Genomic DNA, 22,391 nt, shown 5'->3' with positions numbered 1-22,391 from the left:
GATCTTCTTCCCGCGCTGACATGGATGACGCGCGGGTAATGACCTCGCGTGCGTTCAAGCTCAACAGTGGCTGTGACAGGGAATGAGGAAAGGTGCAGCTGACTCATATCGCCAAATCATATCGTTTTCTCGCGGCCCGGTAGGGCATGCTTTGCGGCCCGGTACCGGTCCACGGCCCGGCAGTTGGGGACCGCTGCATTAAACTAGAAGATTCAACTTGCACAGAGGTGAAAGGAAACAAGAAAAAAAAACTGATAATTAATCGATAATTAAACAAAGATTAAAAAGGATGATGTGCAAAAGAAATGTGATGTAGAAAAATGGGTGCAGGGTTAAATGATAACAGCAGAATCATTATCAACCACACAGTCCCAAAACTGTTAAAACAATATTAAGCCTGGAGGCTGTTAAGGGCTTAAGTGAATGATGAGGAACGATTCTATGTTTCATTAGACCAGTGCAGGAAAGAAAGGACAGAGGTCACCATGCAAGTAGGATAAATAGAACATTAAAATGATGAGTGACCAGAAGCTCAAAGTCAAATTTTCTGACTGAATAAGGAATTCCATGAAGTAATCACCCAAATCTCATTTGGACACTGCAGTGTCAGAGAGATCACACTGCAAGTAACAAAAGCAGTATGCCAGATTGAAAGCACATAAATCAGTGTTTAACATGGAAGGAGACATTGCCAGCCTATGAGGCAGGAAGGTGTATCATCTCTACCAATTACTTGTGAAGAACTGTGAGAAGGTGTCTTTGGTAGCCACATCATACCAGGAGTAGCAACAGATCACCAGTTTGAAATATTAAGTCATTTTCTTTCATTGGGTAAGTGGTCTGACCTGATCAGCATTTCCAAATTGTTTTATTTGTATTGAGCCAATGAATATTCAAAATTAAAGTTTATTTATCATGTGCACATTGAAACATACACTGCAATACGTTGTTTGCATTAAAAACCAACACACCCAAATATGTGCTGGGGGTAGCCGACAAGTGTCACCACACATTCCAATGCCAACACAGCATCCCCAAAATGCTTGGCAGAACAACGCAGAACACAACACAACAAACAACAACAGCAAAACAAGTCCCATTCCTTCCTCCCACCCATGCAAATACATAATCCTCTAATCCATCTTTTTTGGCCTCCAGCATACTCAGATCTGAGACACTAGACACTATTTTTTTTTGCCTCCAGCAGACTCAGATCTGAGACACTAGATCTTTGATTACCTCAGAGAGTTACAGACCCAGGACTCAGGCCAATGGGCCTTGGCTTCTGGAGCTATGATTCGATCCTTGGGCCTCAATCCTTGGTATCAACCTAATGGAACCACTGATAACCAAAAGTTAGGTCCTGAACTCCAGACTTGCTGATTTGTGAACCCAGGGGGTCACCAGACCTCGCTCCTCCCTGCTTGGAACTCTGACTCTGGACCTTGTGGACATGGGGGTGGAGGGAATTGCCAGGAAATGTAGAGGCTTGACCCAAAAACAGAGCAGTGGAAGTGATATAGCAGTAAACAATATTTTACAAATAAACTGCAAAATAACAAGCCATAAGGGGCTAGACAAAATAGAATAGAGTTCCATCTCCGACTCCATAACGGCATTGTGTGCAGTTGAACTTGCATGAGAAAACACAAGGGTGTGCCTTCCCATCCAGTCCTCATTGGGAGAGGATGGCCATGTCAGATGCATTCACCTCTACTACTAAAGGTCCGTAGGGGTTCAGAGTGTGGAGAATGGGGGCAGTGGTAAAGTGTCTCTTGAGATCCTTGAAGGCATGATTCACGACAACACACCAGGTTATCCATGAAGTTGGTGACCTGGTGAAGGAGGTGAGAGGAGAGGTGATTTAGTGGTAGTTCCTGATGAAACAGCATTTGAAGTTGGCAAAGCCCAAGAAGCACTGTAGCTGTTTGAGAAAGCAAGGATGGGGCATGCACTTTCTCTGGATCAATGGTTATGCCTTGGGATGAAGGGACATAATCCAGGAAGGAAATCACTGCGTGGAACTGGTATTTCTCTAAGTTGTTGTAGAGTTGATTTTCAAGAAGATACTGAAGGACTGAACGGACGTAATAAATATAGTCTTGGGGGGTCCTTGGAGAAGATGAGGATGTCATCAAGGCAGACAAACACATACCTGTGTAGCATGTCCTAGAGAAGCTTGTTGATGAAGCCTTGGAAAATGGCTGGACTGTTGGAAAGTCTGAAAGGCATCACCAGGTATTTATAGTGGCTAGTGGGTGCTATGAATGCGATCTTCTACTCAGCTCCTGGTGAATGTGCATCAGGTTGTATGTGCCCGGTAGATCTAGTTTGATGAAGATCTGGACCCTGCAGAGTGCTTTGGATGCTCTAAGATGAAGGAGAGATGGTAGCGGTTCTTAATGATGATTTTATTGAGTCCATGGTAGCCAATACAGGAATGAAGACCCCTGTCTTTCTTTTTGAAGATGAAGAATCTTGCACCAGCTGGGGACTGTGACAGTTGAATGAAGCCGTGCTACAGTGCTTCGGCCATATAGTCATTCATGGCTTGAGTCTCAGGAGCGGAGAGGAAGAACAGACGACCTCAGGGAGGGATGGTTCCCAGACTTGGGGGTGGTCTGTGAGGCTGTAGGGTGCTAGCTTCCCTTTTCTGAAGGTGATAGCTAAGTCATGGTATCTCACGGTGGTGTCTGAAAAGAGGATGCTGTCCAAGTTGCATGCCATCTTGGACAATGTCTCCCATCCACTACATAATGTACTGGGTGGGCACAGAAGTACATTCAGTCAGAGACTCATTCCACCGAGATGCAACACAGAGCGTCGTAGGAAGTCATTCCTGCCTGTGGCCATCAAACTTTACAACTCCTCCCTTAGAGTGTCAGACACCCTGAGCCAATAGGCTGGTCCTGGACTTATTTCATAATTTACTGGCATAATTTACATATTACTATTTAACTATTTATGGTTCTATTACTATTTATTATTTATGGTGCAACTGTAACGAAAACCAATTTCCCCCAGGATCAATAAAGTATGACTATGACTACTATGTTTGGTAAGGTTGAGAGTTTCCTCCATTTCCTCGGACTTAAGGGATGAGGTCAGCTGAGGTTGTAAACAGGTGGCCTGGGAGGTGGGTCTCCAACATAGCAGTGAACCAAATGACCAGGTGAAGTGACAGTCACGAGTGGAGAGCCAAGGGTAAAGAGCATTGGGCGAGTCAATAAGGAGGAATTAGATGGACTCACTGTGCTCCACAATGCTCATGTGCCTGATCTGACCATCCTAGACCACGAAGGATCAATAGCAGTGATGCAGAAGAGGTGAGAAATGGGCTCGGTAGGGAGTCCAAACTGCACATTAGAGTTCAGTCCAGAAAGTTGCCTCCTGTGGCAGGGTCCACCAGAAAGGAGCCTCCTGTGGCAGGGTCCACCAGAAAGGAGCCTCCTGTATACATGGAGCCACTGGGGTTTGGAAATGGACAGAGAGCTTCAGTCAAGCTGTGGTGCTGGCATGACAGACCAGGGGGAGCTTACCAGATAGAAGGGCACTCGTCTCGTCTCTACATGGTAGTGCCATTTACCCAGACACAGTGAGCATTTGATGCATGGATGATCATGAAAGCATGGATTTGATACATGTGATCAGTAAGTGCATAATTTGTTTCTCCACCAATGCCCACACTTTTGGTGGGGGGGGGGTGGGGGAGTAAAAGGAGCTCTCCCTAACTGCCTGGTTTTGGAGGCATCAATGATGAGGAGTCTACAGCCTGAAATGGTTCTGGGAACGGAACTGGGGCTCTGGGCTGGTGATCTGGAGGGCCATTCCGAAAGATGCTTGTCAATTTGGAGGGCCAGGGTGATGAGGCTTGCAAGGTCACTAGGCATCTCCTGGGTAGACAGCTGGTCTTTAAAGCACTCCAAGAAGCTGCGATGGTAGTGGGCCAGCAGTACTTCCGTATTCCATCCACTCTCCACCATGAGGGTCCTGAATTCCACGGTGTAATCCAGCACTGACTGTGAGTCTTGACGAAGGCAAAGAATCCAATTTACTGCCTCCCATCTCCTTCCCAGGTGGTCAAAATCCCAACACATCTCAGCAGTAAGTTCTTCATATTTATTGCAAATGGTGGTTTTATTGTCTCAGTTAGCAGCAGCCCAGGCCAAAGCTCACCCAGTCAAGAGGGAAATGATGAAGGTAATTTTAGCTCAGTCCATAACATACAGAGCCAGCTGGTGGCGTAGTGGCATCAGCGCCGGACTTCGGAGCGAAGGCTCCCAAGTTCAAATCCAGCCGGCTCCCTTGCACGCTTTCCATCCGTGCTGGGTTGAGCATTAAGATAGCAACTCAGCCTCGTAAAAATAAGAAAGCCTGCCAAAAAAAAAACACTGTCATGACGGCATCCCAATGACTCCACTCGGAGTTAAGCGCTTTAAGAAAAAAATAACGTATAGAGGTGGTGTTTGAAACGCAAGATACACCAGGACAGGAAGTTACAGCAGCAGGTTGGGCACTGGATTCCAGTTTGGGCACTGGAATCCTGGACTCCAAGAGAGTAGGTTGATTAGGAAAGGGTTACAGTATCGAAATAGAGAGTTGGTTAAGAGTAGCAAGCAGATGGTCATTGATTTCCTGGTGCTTTGGGATCATGAGCTCCAGTCAACAGACAACCTCCTTTAAGTGAGCATACTCTGCTGGGTTTATTGTTGATTCAATCATCCTGTCAGGAAATGCAAAAGCAGAGCAGCAGAGATGATTTAGCAGTAAACGAGTTGAAGCTAGCTGGTTCATATGTGAACAAGGATTATGGATGAGACCTGGGTTTAAATGGTCTGCAGGTAATGATTTGTAAATGAGTGGCAGGTTACTCCTGTTAGCTGGGTGGAGAGTGAGAGGTGCCTGCCTGTACAGGCCTGAGAAGTGGGCAGGGAGGGGCGCCAGTCTCTGAACCAGCCAGTTTGCTGGTCCAAAGAGAAGAGCTAGAAAACTGATCTTGAGCATCAGATGACTGGTTTACAAAAGGATTACAGCAACTTGTGTCATTTTGTCTCAAAGTAGGTGGCGAAGGGGGCTTGCAGCTATTAGAGACACAAAAACAACTCCAGAACACTATGTGATGCTTAGAGAAAGAAATAAACAACAGCAGACCAAAACTGGAAAAAAAGTTAACCAATTTATGTCACACGATCGATTTGCATTTATAAAGTACACATACCTGGGCACTTCATAGTTGTATTACCAACAAATTCTGGCACCCAAGCAAGGAGTTTATGAAGAGAAGCCTAGAATGGGGTCTTGGCACCAGACTAATGTAAAAGAGTAAACATGGAAGTAATGGGTGAACTTCATACAAGTAAGAATACTGAAGAACGGGAAAGAATTATAGGGAATGATCTTCCAAAAAATTCAGATTCATTAAAGAATTGACTGTGTTACTTTACAAGGAGACAGTTAATGTCTTAATAAAGAAAGAATTTCTCTCTCATCATTGCCAAGGAACCAACATCGAATTTAGATACCATGAATCAGGTATGCTGAATCCAAAGCAGACCATAAACACACTATATCTCACATAAGGTGCATGAAAATGTTCTGTTCCCAACCAGCAGAGGATGTCTGCAGCTCCACAGCAGCCAGCAAATCCATCCAGCTGGTCTGCCAAATGCTCATTCATATGTACAGGGTATGCAAAATGAGGCATTCACAACCCTAGGAGAACTTGTAGAACTACTGCACACAAGATGCACTTACTGGTCCTAACCATACAACGTAAAGGGAGAATTTGTACATAGACACCATCTCTCATGCCCCAAAATGCTTCACAAGTAATGGAGTACTTTAGACGTGTAGTTGGACTTTCAGATAAAAACACCGCTTAATTTAGACAAAACAGGAATGACAAAATTTAATCTATTTTACATAGTTAGTCATGAACAGAATTTAAGGAGATAAATGCCAGCTGGGACACTGCAAAGTTTAATTCCTTACATTGAACAGAGCTGTGAACTCTTGATACAGGTATCTAAGCAGACAGTCAAAGGCTATGTTTAATGTCCAGAGTGGACACCTCCAACAATATGGTAATACAGGTTGAGTACCCCTTATCTGAAAAACTTCTGTGCACTGACACGACGTCGCAAATGGAAAATTCCACAGAGCGCTGAGAAGATCCCTAGGTGATGCGCAGGTCTCCGCACACCACACACAGCTCTGAGATGTGACCTCACATATGCACTGAACAGGAGTTAATGAAAAATAGAAAAATACTGCATAAAGCGAAAAATGAAGATGTTGAGCATGTATTGAAAGAATGGATTCATCAGCAGAGTTAATGTATGCTGATGATGAAACAAGCAAAGATCTATCACATCAAATGGAAAATTGAAGGAAATTGTGAATATTCAGCAGGGTTGCTGTAGAAAATTAAGAAAATGCATTAAATTTTTAAAACCTCTGCTAATCACGAAGCAGCAGAGAAATTCATTGATGAATTTGCCGTGATAGTCACTGATAAACATCTAACACCAGAACAAGTCTACAATGCTGATTATGTAAAGAATAAAAACAAAATATAAAACACAGTATATTATAACCTTTTAATCAAAAAAAAGCATTGTAGGTTAAAAATAAAAGCCTGCCATTGTTAGTTGTTATTCTATAGCTGTTTCAGGTATTCTCCCAATGCTGCTGTGCTTATTTTCTTACCCTCCACACATTATGTTAATAGTAGGTAATAATTTTTATTGTTAAGTAAGACAAAGACTGCTTACCAGTACCACATAAATTCAGAGTCAGAAATGATGGCAATTCCAAGCTATCTCATTATATACTCCAAAATCTAAAACACTTCTGGCCCCAAGCATGAGGGGTATGTAACTTGTATCTCTGCTTCAGGTTAACTTTAAATGTAAAATCTCTTTTCACCTTGTTGGATCTCTGTTATTTTCTGATCCCTCATTTTAAAGTACAAACAAAACATGCAAACACTATGCAAACTAAGTAAAGAGCTGAGAAACGAAGTGGAGATGAACGAACCGCAAAGGAGGCGAAGATAAAAGGAGAAGATAAAGTTGGCCCCTCTGAAAAATTCATTATTTTCATAATCAAGATAAGAAAAATACCTTAGATAAAATAATCACTGGTTGCACAATTACATCATGTGGGCAATGTGCTAATACTTAGTCAATCAAAAATGGTACACTGTTAGTTTAACTGCTATACCACTTTTTGCCAGTAAGTGGGGACAAACCACTACATACTGTGAAAAATACATGAGATTGTTAAGAAGTATGAATGATTAACCAACATCCAATATCATAAAAGGTAATTAAAAAGTTGCTTCCAATGACCTCTTATGCATCCTTTTGTCTCCCTTTCCCAGAATACATGTCCATTCCCTCATTGATGGAAAAAAGAGAATAATGTCATGTCCTCTTCAAGATTAGCAAGATCACTTTCTATAGAGTAGAATGGTTAATTAACTCGCTCCATTAACCAGCAGTTTAGAGGAAATAGCCAGGCTAACATCAAGATAGTGCTGACAGAATGCCTGGGCTCAGTAAACTGGCACATTTATTTAACTAACACCCATCAAATCTGGCAAGAACTGAATAACTAAACTTTCACGATATCATTTTGAAATTAGATTACTCCTACTTCATCCTTTCTCCTTTTAAAACCTGGATATAACAAATCCACATAGGATTAGCATTGTGGGGAGAAATAAAAAGCTATGAATCTATAAAATTACAAGGCAGCCTACCTAAATGCAGAATCCCAAAAGCAGTTCACTGCACAAACATCAGTGGGCAGCATCCAATATGGATTCCAGAAAGACACAGATATATCTTTACACCTAATTGAATAAAAACAAAGTGGTCTATATATCAAAAATCACTACCAACTCTATCAAAATACAACAAAATAACTTAGTATTAAGAAACCCATCAAAAGTGCTGTTTAATTCAATCTACTTATATATTGTCAATAAAAGGTCATATATTACAATATTTAATGAAGCTACATGTATATCTAAAACTACTGAGCTGAAACAGCAAAAAAAATCCAACATGCAATTAAGTCAGGATGGAAATCAACTCCATATTTTCCAGTTTGCTACAAAACAGGGAGGAGTTAGTTCGCATTGCATCTGTTCCATTACTAGTTCCAAATTTCAAAGGTTCAAAGATTAATTTATTATCAAAACATGTATCCATATACAACTCTGAAATCTGTCTTCTCCAGGCAGCCCCGAAACAAAGAAAGAACATGAAAGTTGTTCCGAGAGAAACACCAACCCCATGCCCTGCACAAAAAAAGAACGGCACCTCAATCATCATCCCCCAAAACCCCTCCCTTTGTATAAAATGGAATAAGTACATTGACCCCCAAAACCCTTCCCCTCACACAACAAAACAGAAAATATAAAAACCCCAAGTCAGAAAAAGTCCACAGTCCGTAAACACAATAGTCCAATCCGTGAATGCAGAAGCACGATACCATTCTCTGGTATCACCGACATTCATAGAAAGAGAGGGACACCACACGAGCACAGAGGCCTATCCGCCTGCCACGGCGACAGGCCGCTCACAGACTCCTTCTCTGGCAGTGATCAAATGGAAGGCAGTTGGCGCTGAATTCCTGCTTGCCATCTGCATTTTTCTCAATGCCCCAATCTTCCTCAACGCTTTAATCGGTGAAATGGAGTTGAACACATTAGCTGGATCACTCAAATGATCTCCAATCTGTAAACTGCAGGTTCTAACGGTCGCAGAAATACATTTAAGGTGAAAAATAGGCATAAAAGTAGTAAAATAGATATTTTCGTGGGCTATCTGGAAGATGTCGACCGAGGGAGTGTTGTGAACTTGCGCCATCTACTTTATCCCAGATGCCCATTTTAGCAGAATCTTGTTCAAGAATGATTTAATTGGGGTCGTATAGAAACAGAGTTAACATAAGGAATTCTGTCACAGCTAAATTCTCTGGTAAGTACAGTGGATTCTGATTAATTGGGATACATTGGGATCAGTTCATTCTGGCCCAATTATGCGGCTGTTCAAATTGGCTGAAGTTTCATGGAAATAGTTAAAAAAGGTATTTAAAAAAATACAAACTACAGTTTAACTGAGTAACAAATTATGTATTTAAATGAAATACAGAACAAATTAAAACATAAGCAACACTACCACAAAGTGACGAAATGGACTTTTAACATCGTAAACCAGCAGGTTGTTGTTATGTCTCTCCCCTGCTGTGAAAATGGGGGATACCTCCCTCTCCATTGCCAGGGAGAGAGAGAACCTGTAGGTTGTCGAATTCAGATGAAATGCGAATCTTTTGGGGTAACTGCAAGGTCTGTGTCTTTGCTATCGCTTAGCACACGCTTGGGCTCGGTGATAGTATCGATTCACGTTTATTTACGATGGGGGGAGGGGGATCGTTGCTTGCTGCCGCTTACATGTGGGACGGGGGAGCTGTGGGAGACTTTGGGGTTCTCATGTTTAACTGTTGTTCATTCTTTGGGGCACTTCTCTAGCATTTCAGGATGTATATTGTACGCATTTCTCTGACATTAAACTTGACTTTTGAACCACAGTACTATAGAACTGTTATCAATGGAGGAATTTATCCAGTGTACACTGCCGTGTTTTGATTTACTGTAAATGAACGAAATCAGCGCAGACACCTAGTGCAGAAAATGGACCATCTTCAGACAGACAAAGATTTAGACGACTGCATCCTCGAAATTTTCATTTTCATTACAACATTCAAGATGACTGTTGATACCTTCAAATTCTTCATAGGTCCCAACTTTTTGAAGTAGTGAAATTATTTCATTTTCGCTCCCAGATGTTTCTGGCATCTCCAAGCCTGAATTCTTAAAACCGCAGTAAACAAAACTGTTCTGAATTGTCTTACTGCTCATTTTTCACCAACTATTAGTGACAAATATCACTGCTTTTTGAACTCAACACACACGCAGCTGGAGCTATTTAGAAACTATTTGCTCAAAGCACAGTGTAGTGTCTAACAGCGAGACACAAGTACATGCGACTGTAAGAAACTGTTCAGCACCAATCTCCTGTCCCAATCAAGCAGCATAGTGTCCCAAATAAATGAAAGGGATCCCAGCTATTTTCTAGATTGGATTTTGTTCTTTAAGAGTTATCCCAAATAAGCAGCTCTCCGATAACTGATGGCCCAATTAACCAGAATCCACTGTATTTGAATCTTGAGGTTAATGGTTAACACAAACTAAGAAATGAGGAGCACGTTGCAACAAGGTCAAACTGTGAGGACAAGGATGGACAGCTAAAATGTGAATAATGACTAATTAGAACAGGAGACTCAGATGGGGGGGGGGGGGACTAAATGGTAGCCACAGGGGATTTCATTATTAAGAAAAAGATAACATCCTTAGTAATCAAACCATCTTCAGAGGCTATAGGATTTAAGAGCAGGAAGCATATAATTGTAATGGATGTTAGTATTAGCAATGTGGGTAAAAACAGGAAAGAAGTCCCTTCTCAAGTGTATCAAGAGTTAGAAATTATTTTAGAAGAACATTTTCCCAGGTTTATAATCTCTGGAGGACTTCCAAAATTATGTAAGTTCACAAAGGGATAGGAAAATAAGAATATGATTGAAAGTAATAGTTATACCCTTTTTGGGAAGGTAGATAATGCCGATTGGCTTTGAATGGAGCAGTTTCCAGAATGGCACTGCTTTTGATATCAGATCACAATACTAAGGATTCAATAGCAACACTTAATAATTTATTACCTGTGTCAGCCCGATTTATAGTAACAGAAAGCAGCTGATAATGACCTATTTAACATGTTTCATTGATACAACTGTGTGAATGGTTTCAAAGATAGGACTGAAAACAGACAGGTTACCAAGAACAGTTCTTTTGACCCAATTCTAAATAACTCAGTAAATGACATTCCTAATGAATGAATGAATTGACTTTACTTCTTACATCCTTCACATACATGAGGAGTAAAAATCATCTCGTCTAAATGTGCAATCATAGTAATTTCTAATAAATAGAACAGTCAATGTAAACAGAAATACACTCATATCAGCATGAGTTAATCAGTCTGATGGCCTGGTGGAAGAAGCTGTCTCGGAGCCTGTTGGTCCTGGCTTTTATGCTGTGGTACCATTTCCCGGATGGTAGCAGCTGGAATAGATTGTGGCTGGGGTGACTTGGGTCCTCAATGATCCTTCGGGCCCTTTTCTCACACCTGTCTTTGTAAATGTCCTGAACCATGGGAAGTTCACAACTACAAATATGCTGGGCTGTCCACACCACTTTCTGTAGAGTCCTGTGATTAAAGGAAGTACAATTCCCATACCAGGCAGTGATGCAGCCAGTCAGGATGCTCTCAATTGTGCCCCTGTAGAAAGTTCTTAGAATTTGGGGGCCCATACCAAACTTCCTCAACCGTCTGAGGCGAAAGAGGTGCTGCTGTGGCTTTTTCACCACACAGCTAGTATGTACAGACCACGTGAGCTCTTCGGTGATGTGGATACCGAGGAGCTTAAAGCGGTTTACCCTCTCAACCCCCAGATCCATTGATGTCAATAGGGGTTTGTTTTTCTTTATTAAATGCAATCGTGAACAATAGCCAGATCAGAAATGCTGATCAAGTCAACTAGTTTCCAAACAGAACTCTGATAGGTCAATCAGATGGTTCACTGCTGCCCAGTGAAAGAACACAAAAAAATTATATGTACAATTAAAAAATAGTAGAAATACTCGTCATGATGAAGTCTGCTAGAGAGAGACATTTATATACTTGCTGTCCTCCACAATTTAAAGAGATTGAAGGAGAAGGTTGCAGGGTGACAAAATGTGGCAGGAGCACTTGGAACTAAAAACTGATCCCTACTGGGAGAAAACAGCACCTGTTCTTTCCGCAGTGTTCTCCAGCAGTTTAAGGACAAAGTCCAGCCAGAACATAAAGGTCAGCCCGTCTCCATGCCTCCTGTAATCCACAACATTGTGACACTGAGGGAGAGGTTGTTTTCTTGACACCACTGTGTCAGAGAGATGACTTCTTCTCTGTAGGCTGCCTCATTATTATTTGAGATTAGGCCGATCAATGCAGTGTCGTGGGCAGATTTAATTAGCGATTAATGAAAAGGAGGATCTGATTTCAAAGGTAATGAAAGTTGCTTTCAAATGGCTAATGGTCATTAAATACAAACATAAAATTTCCAAACATATTTAACTCTTTCTTAATCTAAATTTGAAGTTTTCATTTGCTTTGAGAAGACCACTATCATCCTGTTGATGAAAAATAAGGGAACTGCCTTCATGACTACCACCATCCAGTGTATCTGACATGTATTATCATGAAGTGCTATGAGAGACTGGTCATTGCACACATCAGTTCTAGCCTCTTATACTTCCTTAATCCAATTTGTTTACCACTGAGACAGATACACAGCTAATGCCACCTCCCTGGCCCTACATTCATCTGGATAACAAAGGCACTGATGTCAGACTCCTGTTGCTGGATGCTGAAGGAACTTGGTGGGGGAGGAAGCACCTGTTGAGAAAAATCGGGGGTCAACACTATGTAGAGATCCTTCATCTGGATTGAAAGATAAAAGGGAGATATCCGGTATAAAAAGCTGAAAGGGTGGAGAAAAAGCTAGCAAGCAATAGGTGAATCCAGAGGAGGAGGAGTGATAGGCAAATGGAGGAGGGGATACGGGAATAGTGACAGAGCTGGGAGGTGGAGGCAACAAAAGGCTGATGATTAAATCTTATCAGAGAGAAAGATGAAGCATGGGACCTGGTGTGAGTAATGGAAAGTTGGAGTAGGAGGAAGAAGGGTTCGAGGAAGTAAAAGATAGTGATGGAGGGTTGAGCTGAGTATAGCAAGCACTGGGTAGATTAGGAGGAGAGGAAGGGGCACAGGGATTAGCCAGGCAGAGTTGGAGGACCTATTCTCCTAGTTTGCACTTAACCTCACTTGGCAATGAGGTCGCTATACAGCCGTTCCAGGTGAGAGATGCCCCTCGGCTTCATTTATTGCATCAAGTTCTCCTAATGTGGCCTTCCCTACACCAGTTAGTCCAGATGCACACTGTCTGTTTTGGCTGCCCTGAGCTCCTGGCTTTGAGACATTTTAATTCTTTGCTCCATTCCCACACTGCCTGGGTGCTAAACACAAACCAGAAGAACAACACCTCAAATTCCACCCGGGTAATCTGTAACAGAATGGTATAAACTGAATTCTCCAAATCCAGATAAACTGCTCTTTCTATCAATCCCCTTTCTCTGTCCTATTGATCCAACCAGTTCTTCCTACACTCAGACCATGCACTCACCTCGGTCCTTCCCCCTCTTCCACCCAATACACCTGCCCATCACTCACACTCCTCCCACTGATTTCCCCTGCCCCCTCTGTTCCCATCTGCCTTCCTTCCTGTCATTTGATTCCCTGCTCCACTTTCTTCTATCAGATTCTATCTTTAACCTTTATCACATTCACCTATCACCTTCCACCTTTCCACTCTCCCCTCCAACTTCCCATCACCCCTTCTCACCTGGAACCACCTATTGCTTTGTTAGTGTTTGCTCCACTCCTTCCCTTCATCTTTTTATACTGATTATCTTCCCTCTCTCAGTCTGGTTGAAGGGTCTCAACCCAAAACATCAACTGTCCATTTCCCTCTTCAGATGCTACCTGAGCCGTTGAGTTCCTCCAGCATCTTATAGTTTTTGCTCTAGATTCCAACATCTGCAGTTTCTTCTATCTCCTATTTATTTTCATAATTCCATACAAACTCAATGAGCTAAGACTCTGCAACTTAATGTCTTGACCAACAGACTTCAATCAGCAAGGGTTGGCAACAGTACCTTCAAAATTATCCTCACCACTAAGCCCCTCAAGGCACATCCTCAGCCTCTTCCTCAACTCCCTATACACTCATGACTCTGTGACCAAAGTCTGCTGTACTTCCATTTACAAGTTTGCACATGACACCACAGTTATGAGCTGGATACCAAACAACGAGACAGAGTACAAAGAGGAGATAGACAGCCTAGCAGCATATGTCAAGGTAGCAACCTTTCTGTAAATTTCAGCAAAGAAGCTAGTCATTGATTTTAGGGAGCGGGTAAAGTACACATGCCTATCTGTATCAATGGTACTGAGGTAAAGATGGTCGAGAGCTACAAGTTCCAAAGTGCAAATATCATGAACAATTTGTTGCCCTGGTCCAGACATGTGGATACCATGACCAAGAAAGAACATCAATGACACTAGTTCATCAGAAGGCCAAGGAATTCCTGATGAGTCTCACAACTTTTACAATGGCACCTCAAAATGCATCCTAGCTTAGAATAGCAACTGCACTAACCAAGACCACAGAATTGCAAATGAAGTCCTGTCCATCATACAAGCCAGTCTCTCCTCCACACTTCTTGCTCTCTCCGGAAAGTAGCCAACACACTCAAGGACCCCTTCCAACCCTGGACATTCTCTCTTCCATAGGCAAAAGGCTTGTGAGCACGTACCACGAGGCTCGAGGATAGTGTCATTCCTGCTGTTACCAAATTGTTGAATAGACCTCTCACATACTAAAAGATGAATTCCTGCTTTTTCAATCTACTTCATTGTGGTCCTTGCACTTTATTTCTGTGTCTGTAGTGTAGCACAGTTTTCTACACTCCCTTTTCCTTATTACTGCCCGATGTACTTATGTACGGAGATTATTTGTCTGGATGGCTGCAAACCGCAACTTTTCACTATCTCAGTAAATGTGACCCACTTTCCAGCACACTCGAACCGGCTCACAAAACGGTGCATGCTGGCAGAGAGGCCGGCCCCAAAAAGGGCGCCAGGCCATCTTCACCAGCGGGGGAAAAACCCGCGCGCGGGGTCTGCAATTATGCATTCCCCACAGCAGTCCCGCTCGGGGAGGGCGGGAACAGGAAGGCTTTAAAGGAGGCCGCGAAGTTCGAATAAATCTCTTATTTCGTAACTACAACTCACCGACTACGTGTTGTTATTCTAGTGCTGTGTGTAGCACATCGCTGCATTTGGTGACCCTGACGGCCCAAACAAAATTTGGACCAGAGATGACCGACGCTGCATCTGTTCACGCAGTTTCGTTAAAACTGCCAAGCTTCTGGACGCTGCGACCTCGCCTATGGTTCGAACAAGCAGAAGCCCAATTCTACATTCGGCAGATAACCTCATTACTACTACGTGGTGAGCTCCCTCGACCAGGAGACAGCGGCACAAGTTGTACAAAGTCGCCCCCGGAGGACAGCAAATACACAGCATTCAAAGCCCTGCTCATAAGGACTTTCTGACTCTCACAGTGCAACCGAGCTGCCAGCTTACTGCACCTGGATGGTTTGGGAGACAGGCCGCTGTCGGCATTAATGAACGAAATGCTGGCCCTAGCTGAAAGACACAAACCCTGCCTCATGTTTGAGCAGGCGTTCCTAGAGCAACTGCCCAAGGACATATGCCTGCTGCTGTCCGATGCAGATTTCAGCGACCCCCGGAAGGTGGCAGCCCAGGCAGATGTGCTGTGGAATGCCAAGAAGGAGAGAGGGGCATCCGTCGCACAGATCACTAAGCCGCGTGCCCAATGGCAGATCAGACCAGGCCCGGCAGCAGAGCCTACAAAACCTGGCGACGTGAGTGAGGAGTTCAACGAACAATGGTGCTTCTACCACCAGCGGTGGGGCACAGAGGCCCACCGTTGTAGACCGCCCTGCAAATTTCCGGGAAACGCCAGGGCCAGCCGCCACTGATGGCTACGGCGGCTGGCCATCAGGACAGCCTCCTGTATGTCTGAGACAAGCAGTCGGGACGCCGCTTTTTGGTCGACACTGGAGCGGAGATCAGCGTTTTACCTCCAACGAGTTACACACCCGCGACAGAAAACCAGGACCCACCCTGAGGGCCGCAAATGGCAGCACAATACGGACTTACGGCACCCGCACGGTGCGGCCTCAGTTTAGCTCCAGCCGGTTCACGTGGGACTTTACACTGGCCGCCGTGGCCCAACCACTCCTGGGGGTGGATTTTCTGCGAGCTCACAGCCTGCTGGTCAACTTGCAAGGGAAGTGACTCGTCCACGTGAAGTCTTTTCAAACGTTCTCCCTGGGTGAAACCAAGTTGCCAGCCCCACACCTGGACTCCATCACGCTGTCCAACGACGAATTTGCCAGGGTCCTGGTGGATTTCCCATCAGTTCTAACACCGCAATTCACGGCAGCCATGCCCAGACACGGAGTACAGCACCACATCCCAACCCAGGGACCACCCCTCCACGCCCGTGCTCCAAGACTTCCCCCGGACAAGCTCTGACTGGCGAAGGAGGAGTTCAAGAAGATGGAGGAATTGGAGATCATACAACAGTCTGACAGCCCCCATGGGCCTCCCCACTGCACATGATGCCCAAGGCAACCGGGGGGGGGGGGGGAGGGGCTGGAGACCATGCGGCGACTACCAGACTGAACGAGGCTACAATGCCAGACCGCTACCCTGTGCTGCACATTCAAGACTTTGCAGCAAACCTACACGGTGTAAGGATCTTTTCCAAGATAGACCTTGTCCGGGGATACCATCAAATCCCAGTACATCTGGACGACATCCCCAAAACAGCACTCCTCACCCCATTCGGCCTTTTCGAATTCCTCCGAATGCCGCTCGGCCTAAAGAATGCTGCACAGACATTCCAGCGGCTAATGGACGCGGTGGGATGCGACCTGGACTTTGCATTCATCTATTTGGACGACATCCTCATAGCCAGCAGTAGTCGTCAGGAGCATCTGTCCCACCTCCGTCAACTCTACGCCCGACTGAACGAATTCGGCCTTACAATTAACCCGGCCAAATGCCAGTTTGGACTCGACACCATCGACTTCCTGGGCCACAGGATTACTAAAGACAGGGCAACCCCCAACGCGGTCCGCCACTTCCCCTGACCCAATACAATCAAAGGCCTGCAGGAATTCGTGGGTATGGTGAATTTCTACAACTGTTTCCTCCCCTCAGCTGCCCGAATCATGCGCCCCCTGTTCACCCTGATGTCGGGTAAGGGCAAGGACATTACCTGGGACAAACGAGGCCGCAGCTGCTTTCGTTAAAACCAAAGAAGCCTTGCCAAACGCCGCGATGCTAGTGCACCCCAGAATGGACGTTCCTACTGCCCTCACGGTGGACGCATCCAACACAGCAGTCGGTGGAGTGCTGGAACAACTCATCGAGGGTCGCTGGCAACCCCTGGCGTTCTTCAGCAAACACCTACAACCACCCGAGCTCAAATACAGTGCTTTCGACCAGGAGCTATTGGCACTATACCTGGCAATCCAGCATTTCAGGTACTTCTTAGAAGGTAGGCCCTTCACCGTGTTCACAGACCACAAACCACTTACCTTTGCGTTCACGAAGGTGTCCGACCCCTGGTCGTCCCGCCAGCAGCGACATCTGTCCTACATCTCCGAGTACACAACGGACATCCGGCATGTCTTGGGAAAGGACAAAGTCGTGGCGGACGCACTATCCAGACCTACCATACAGGCCCTGTCCCAAGGGGTGGACTATGGAGCGCTGGCAGAGGCACAGCAGGCAGACGATGAGATCCCAGGATGAGGTTTTCAGTTCCAGGACATCTCAAATGTCCTCTTACTTTAAGGATCGTGGTTTCCCTTCTGCCGTCATCAATGATACCCTCACCTGCATCTCCTCCATTTCCCGCACTTTGGCCCTCACCCCATCCTCCCGCCACCACAACAGGGACAGAGTTCCCTTATCCTAACCTACCATCCCACCAGCCTTCGGATCCAGCACATTATCCTCCGCAACTTCCGCCACCTTCAACAGGACCCCACCACTAAGCAAATCTTTCCCTTTCCACCCCTCTCCGCTTTCCGCAGGGATCGCACCCTCCATGACTCCCTGATCCACACGTCCCTCCCCACAGATCTCCCACTCGGCATTTATCCCTGTAAGCGTAAGTGCTACACCTGCTCTCTTGCCACCATTCAGGGCCCCAAACAGTTCTTCCACGTGAGGCAACACTTCACTTGTGAGTCTGTTGTGGTCATCTATTGCATCCAGTGCTCCCAGTGCGGCCTCCTCTACATCGGTGAAACCCGACGCAGACTGGGAGATCACTTCGTTGAGCACCTCTACTCCGTCCGCCACAACAGACAGGATCTCCCGGTTGCCACCCACTTCAACTCTGCTTCACATTCCCATTCAGACATGTCCATACATGGCCTCCTCTACTGGCATGATGAGGCTAAACTCAGGTTGGAGAAGCAACACTTCATATACTGTCTGGGTAGTCTCCAGCCCCTTGGTATGAACATAGAATTCTCCAACTTCCGGTAATTCCCTTCCCTTCTATCCCAGTTTCACTCTGCCCTTCCCCCAGCTACCTACTACCTCCCTCATGGTTCCGCCTCCTTCTACTACCCATTGTGCTGTCCTCTATTCCTTCTTCACCTTTCCTACCTATCACCTCCCTGCTTCCCCTCCCCCACACCTTTATCTTTCCCCTTACTGGTTTTTCACCTGGAACCTTCCAGCCTTCTCCTTCCCACCCTCCCCCCACCTTCTTTACAGGGCCTCTGCCCCTTCCCTCTACAGTCCTGATGAAGGGTTCCGGCCCGAAACGTTGACTGATCGTTTCCATGGATGCTGCCCGACCTGCTGAGTTCCTCCAGCTTGTTGTAAGTGTTGCTTTGTCCCAGCATCTGCAGAATATTTTGTGTTTATAAATATATACAGGTATTGCAGTGCCTATTACACTCATTGGCCACTTTATTAGGTGCACCTGTACACATGCTCATCAATGCAAATACCTAACCAGCCAATCATGTGGCAGCAACCCAATGCATAAAAGCATGCAGACATAGTCAAGAGGCTCAGTTGTTGCCCAGATCAAATGTCAGAATGAGGAAGAAATGTGATCCAAGTGACTTTGATTGTTGGTCCCAAACAGGTGGTCTGAATATGTCAGAAACTGCTGCTTTACTGGTATTTTCACACACAGGTCTCTAGAGTTTACAGAGAATGATGAGAAAAAAAATCCAGTGAGCTGCAGTCCTGTGGGCAAAAATGCCCTGCTAATGAGAGAGGTTAGAGGAGAATGGACAGATTGGTTCAAGCTGACAGGAAGGCAAGAGTAACTCAAATAACCACACATTACAACAGTGGTGTGGAGAAGAGCATCCCTGAATGCACAACACATTGAACCCTGAAGTGAATGGGCTATAGCAGCAGAGGACTGAGGTACTGAGTGTACACGCAGTGCAGTTTTGGCAGGACAACAAATATTTACTCTGTCTAGGAGGAGGAGTGAGAGTCCATGTGCAGCAAGCAGGTGAGTTACAAAAAATAAAGTATTGAATCTGATTCTGAGAATAGAGTTCCCATCCCACCAGCCTTCAAGTTTAATGCAATTTCTGCTGATGGATTCTGATGTTTAAATCCAAGGTTCTTTAGAAATCAGGAATATGGTTGTTGCGTCATGGTCGTTTTACTAAGAGTTGATAGAACAGAAGAAAACTGAACAGGCAATGACAGGGAAAGCTAAGATTCAAAAACAAAAAAATGGTGCCTAACCCAAAATGGATTATTTTATACCCAAAAGAGATGAGGAAAATTCCATTCCAGTCTATAGCTAATAATAATTCAATTACAAAGTACTGTACTTAGTCAATACTGCAGTACAAGTTAATGAGAAAAACACTTAATTCTGCTAATGCAGTGCAAACATTCCAAAATTATATTTTGTATAGCCAGTAGAGGCATAGTAAACTGTTATGCTTATAAAGACTACTTAAAATACAAACAGATGATTAACTGCTAAACTACAAATAAAATGACAATTAAAAACAGTCCGATCCAACAATTTCCACCCCCCCACCACCACCATTGCTTCTAAATCACACATTTAGAATCATTACATCTGAAAATTCAGAGGCAAGAAAACTTGTGGTATATAGGTTACATATGAAATAATCAAAAAAAACTTCTTTGCTGAAGGAATATCAAAGGGTATATATTCTTTAAAGTATTCATAAGATTATAACACGGTTAGACAGATTAGTAGGCACACTTAGATGAGTTTGAACTATCCTGTTCATGATTGCCTTTAAAGGGGTAAAAAAGATATAGACTAGACCTGTGACATTCCAGTCTGGTGACCCAGGTCTGTGCCAGAAAACCAGGTATGACTTGCAGAGAGCTATTTCAAGGGCAAAGAGACAATTTTGAACGAGGTTGGAGGCAACATCAGATGTACAACAACTCTGACAGGATTTGCAAGACATTACCTCGTACAAAGCGAAACCCAATAGCAAGAATGGCAGCAATGCTTCACTATCAGATGAACTCAACGCTTTCTATGCACGCTTTGAAAAGGAGAATATAACTGCAGCTGTGAAGATCCCTGCTGCACCCAGTGATCCTGTGATCTCTGTCCTGGAGGCTGATGTTAGGCAGTCTTTAAAGAGGGTGAGCCCTCACAATGTGGAAGATACCAATGGAGTACCTGGTAAGGCTCTGAAAACTTGTGCCAACCAAATGGTGGGCATATTCAAGGACATTTTCAATCTCTCTCTGCTACAGGCAGAAGTTCCCACTTGCTTCAAAAAGGCAACAATTATACCAGTGCATAACAATAATAATGTGAGCTACCTTAATGACTATTGGCCAGTAGCACTCACATCTCCAATGATGAAATGCTCTGAGGGTGGACATGACAAGATTGAACTCCTGCCTTAGCAAGGACCTGGACCCACTGCAATTTGCCTATCACCACAAAAGATCAACGGCAGACACAATCTCAGTGGTTCTTCACATGGCCTTAAACCAGCTGGACAATACCAACACCCAGGTCAGAATGCTGTTCATCAACTATAGCTCAGGATTTAACACCATTCCCACAATTCTGATTGATAAATTTCAGAAGCTGGACCTTTGTACCTCCCTCTGCAATTGGATCCTCGATTTCCTAACCAGAAGACAATCTGTGCGGATTGGTAATAATATCTCCTCCTCATTGACGATCACCACTGGTGCACCTCAGGGGTATGTACTTAGCCCACTACTCTACTCTCTCTACACCCATGACTGTGTGGCTAGGCATAGCTCAAATACCATCTATAAATTTGCTGATGTTACAAGCATTGTTGGTAGAATTTCAGATGGAGATGAGGGTGTAAAGAAGCGAGATATGCCAACTAGTGGAGTAGTGTCACAGCAACAACCTGGCACTCAATGACAGTAAGACAAAAGAGCTGATTCAGGACTTCTGGAAGGGTAAGACAAAGGAACACATACCAATCTTCAAACAGATCTGAAGTGGAGAGTGTGAGCAGTTTCAAGTTCCTGGATGTCAAACTTGGTCTAACTTAAATAGCAACACAGCAGTCCTCAATCCTGATCTCCATCCGATATTCAAAGCCAGAACTTTTTTTTCCCCTCAGACAAAGGAGTAACAGAATCAGTTGTTACCCCTTATAATGCATACTAAAAATTCCCACCTTTTGTTTTCGAGTCTAACAAACTCATAAACTCCGGAATATCCTGTCACTGACTACACCACTTTCTGGATTCTAGCGTTTAAATCCAAGGTTGTTTTAGAAGTCAAGAATGAGGTACAATATTTGTTCCTTTATGATTGTTTTATTAAGAGTTGACAGAACAGAAGAAAACTGAACAGACAGTGATAAAGAAACTGCCAACTCAACATAAGACCATAAGAAATAGGAGCAGAATTATGCCATTTGGCCCATTGAGTCTGCTCTGCCATTTTATCATGGCTGATTCAATTTTCCTCTCAGCCCCAGTCTCCTGCCTTCTCCCCATATCCCTTCAAGCCCTAACCAATCAAGAACCTATCAACCTCTGCCTTAAATGTACATAAAGACTTGGCCTCCACAGCTGCCTGTGGCAAAGAATTCCACATATTCACTATTCTCTAGCTAAAGAAATTCCTCCTTATCTCTGTTCTAAAAGGACACCCCTCTATTCTGTGGCTGTGACTATTCTAGCCTTAGATTCTCCCATCATAGGAAACATCTTCTCCACAATGACTCTATCAAGGCCTTTCACCATTTGATAAGTTTTAATGAGGTCTCCCCTCATTCTTCTGAATTCTAGTGAGTACAGGCCCAGAGCCATCAAACACTCTACATATGACATGCCATTCGATCCTGGAATAGTTTTCACTAAACACACCCAAAATGCTGGAGGGACTCAGCAGGCCAGGCAGCATGTATGGAAAAAGAGTACACAGTCAACATTTCGGCCCAAGACCCTTCATTAGGATTTCCAGCATCTACAGAATTTCTCATAATTTTCATGAACCTCCTTTGAATCCTCACC

At 44.3% G+C, this 22,391-nt stretch overlaps 1 protein-coding gene across 2 annotated transcripts in view; it reads right to left on the bottom strand.

Moving 5' to 3' along the window:
* The window catches only part of LOC134351695 (glucoside xylosyltransferase 1-like), a 63,671-nt gene that overhangs the window by 30,437 nt on the left and 10,843 nt on the right, over positions 1–22,391 (bottom strand). The window contains exon 2 of one of the 2 annotated variants that reach the window (XM_063058209.1): positions 7,766–7,858. The exons of the other annotated variant lie outside the window; for it this stretch is intronic. Within the exon in view, the coding sequence (XP_062914279.1) occupies positions 7,766–7,858 (93 nt within the window). The remainder of the gene's footprint in view (positions 1–7,765; positions 7,859–22,391) is intronic. 2 annotated transcript variants of the gene reach the window in all.

Source organism: Mobula hypostoma, chromosome 9 (genome assembly GCF_963921235.1).
Source record: "Mobula hypostoma chromosome 9, sMobHyp1.1, whole genome shotgun sequence".
Classification (NCBI taxonomy): domain Eukaryota; kingdom Metazoa; phylum Chordata; class Chondrichthyes; order Myliobatiformes; family Myliobatidae; genus Mobula; species Mobula hypostoma.
This window is presented reverse-complemented; position numbering and strand designations above follow the sequence as displayed.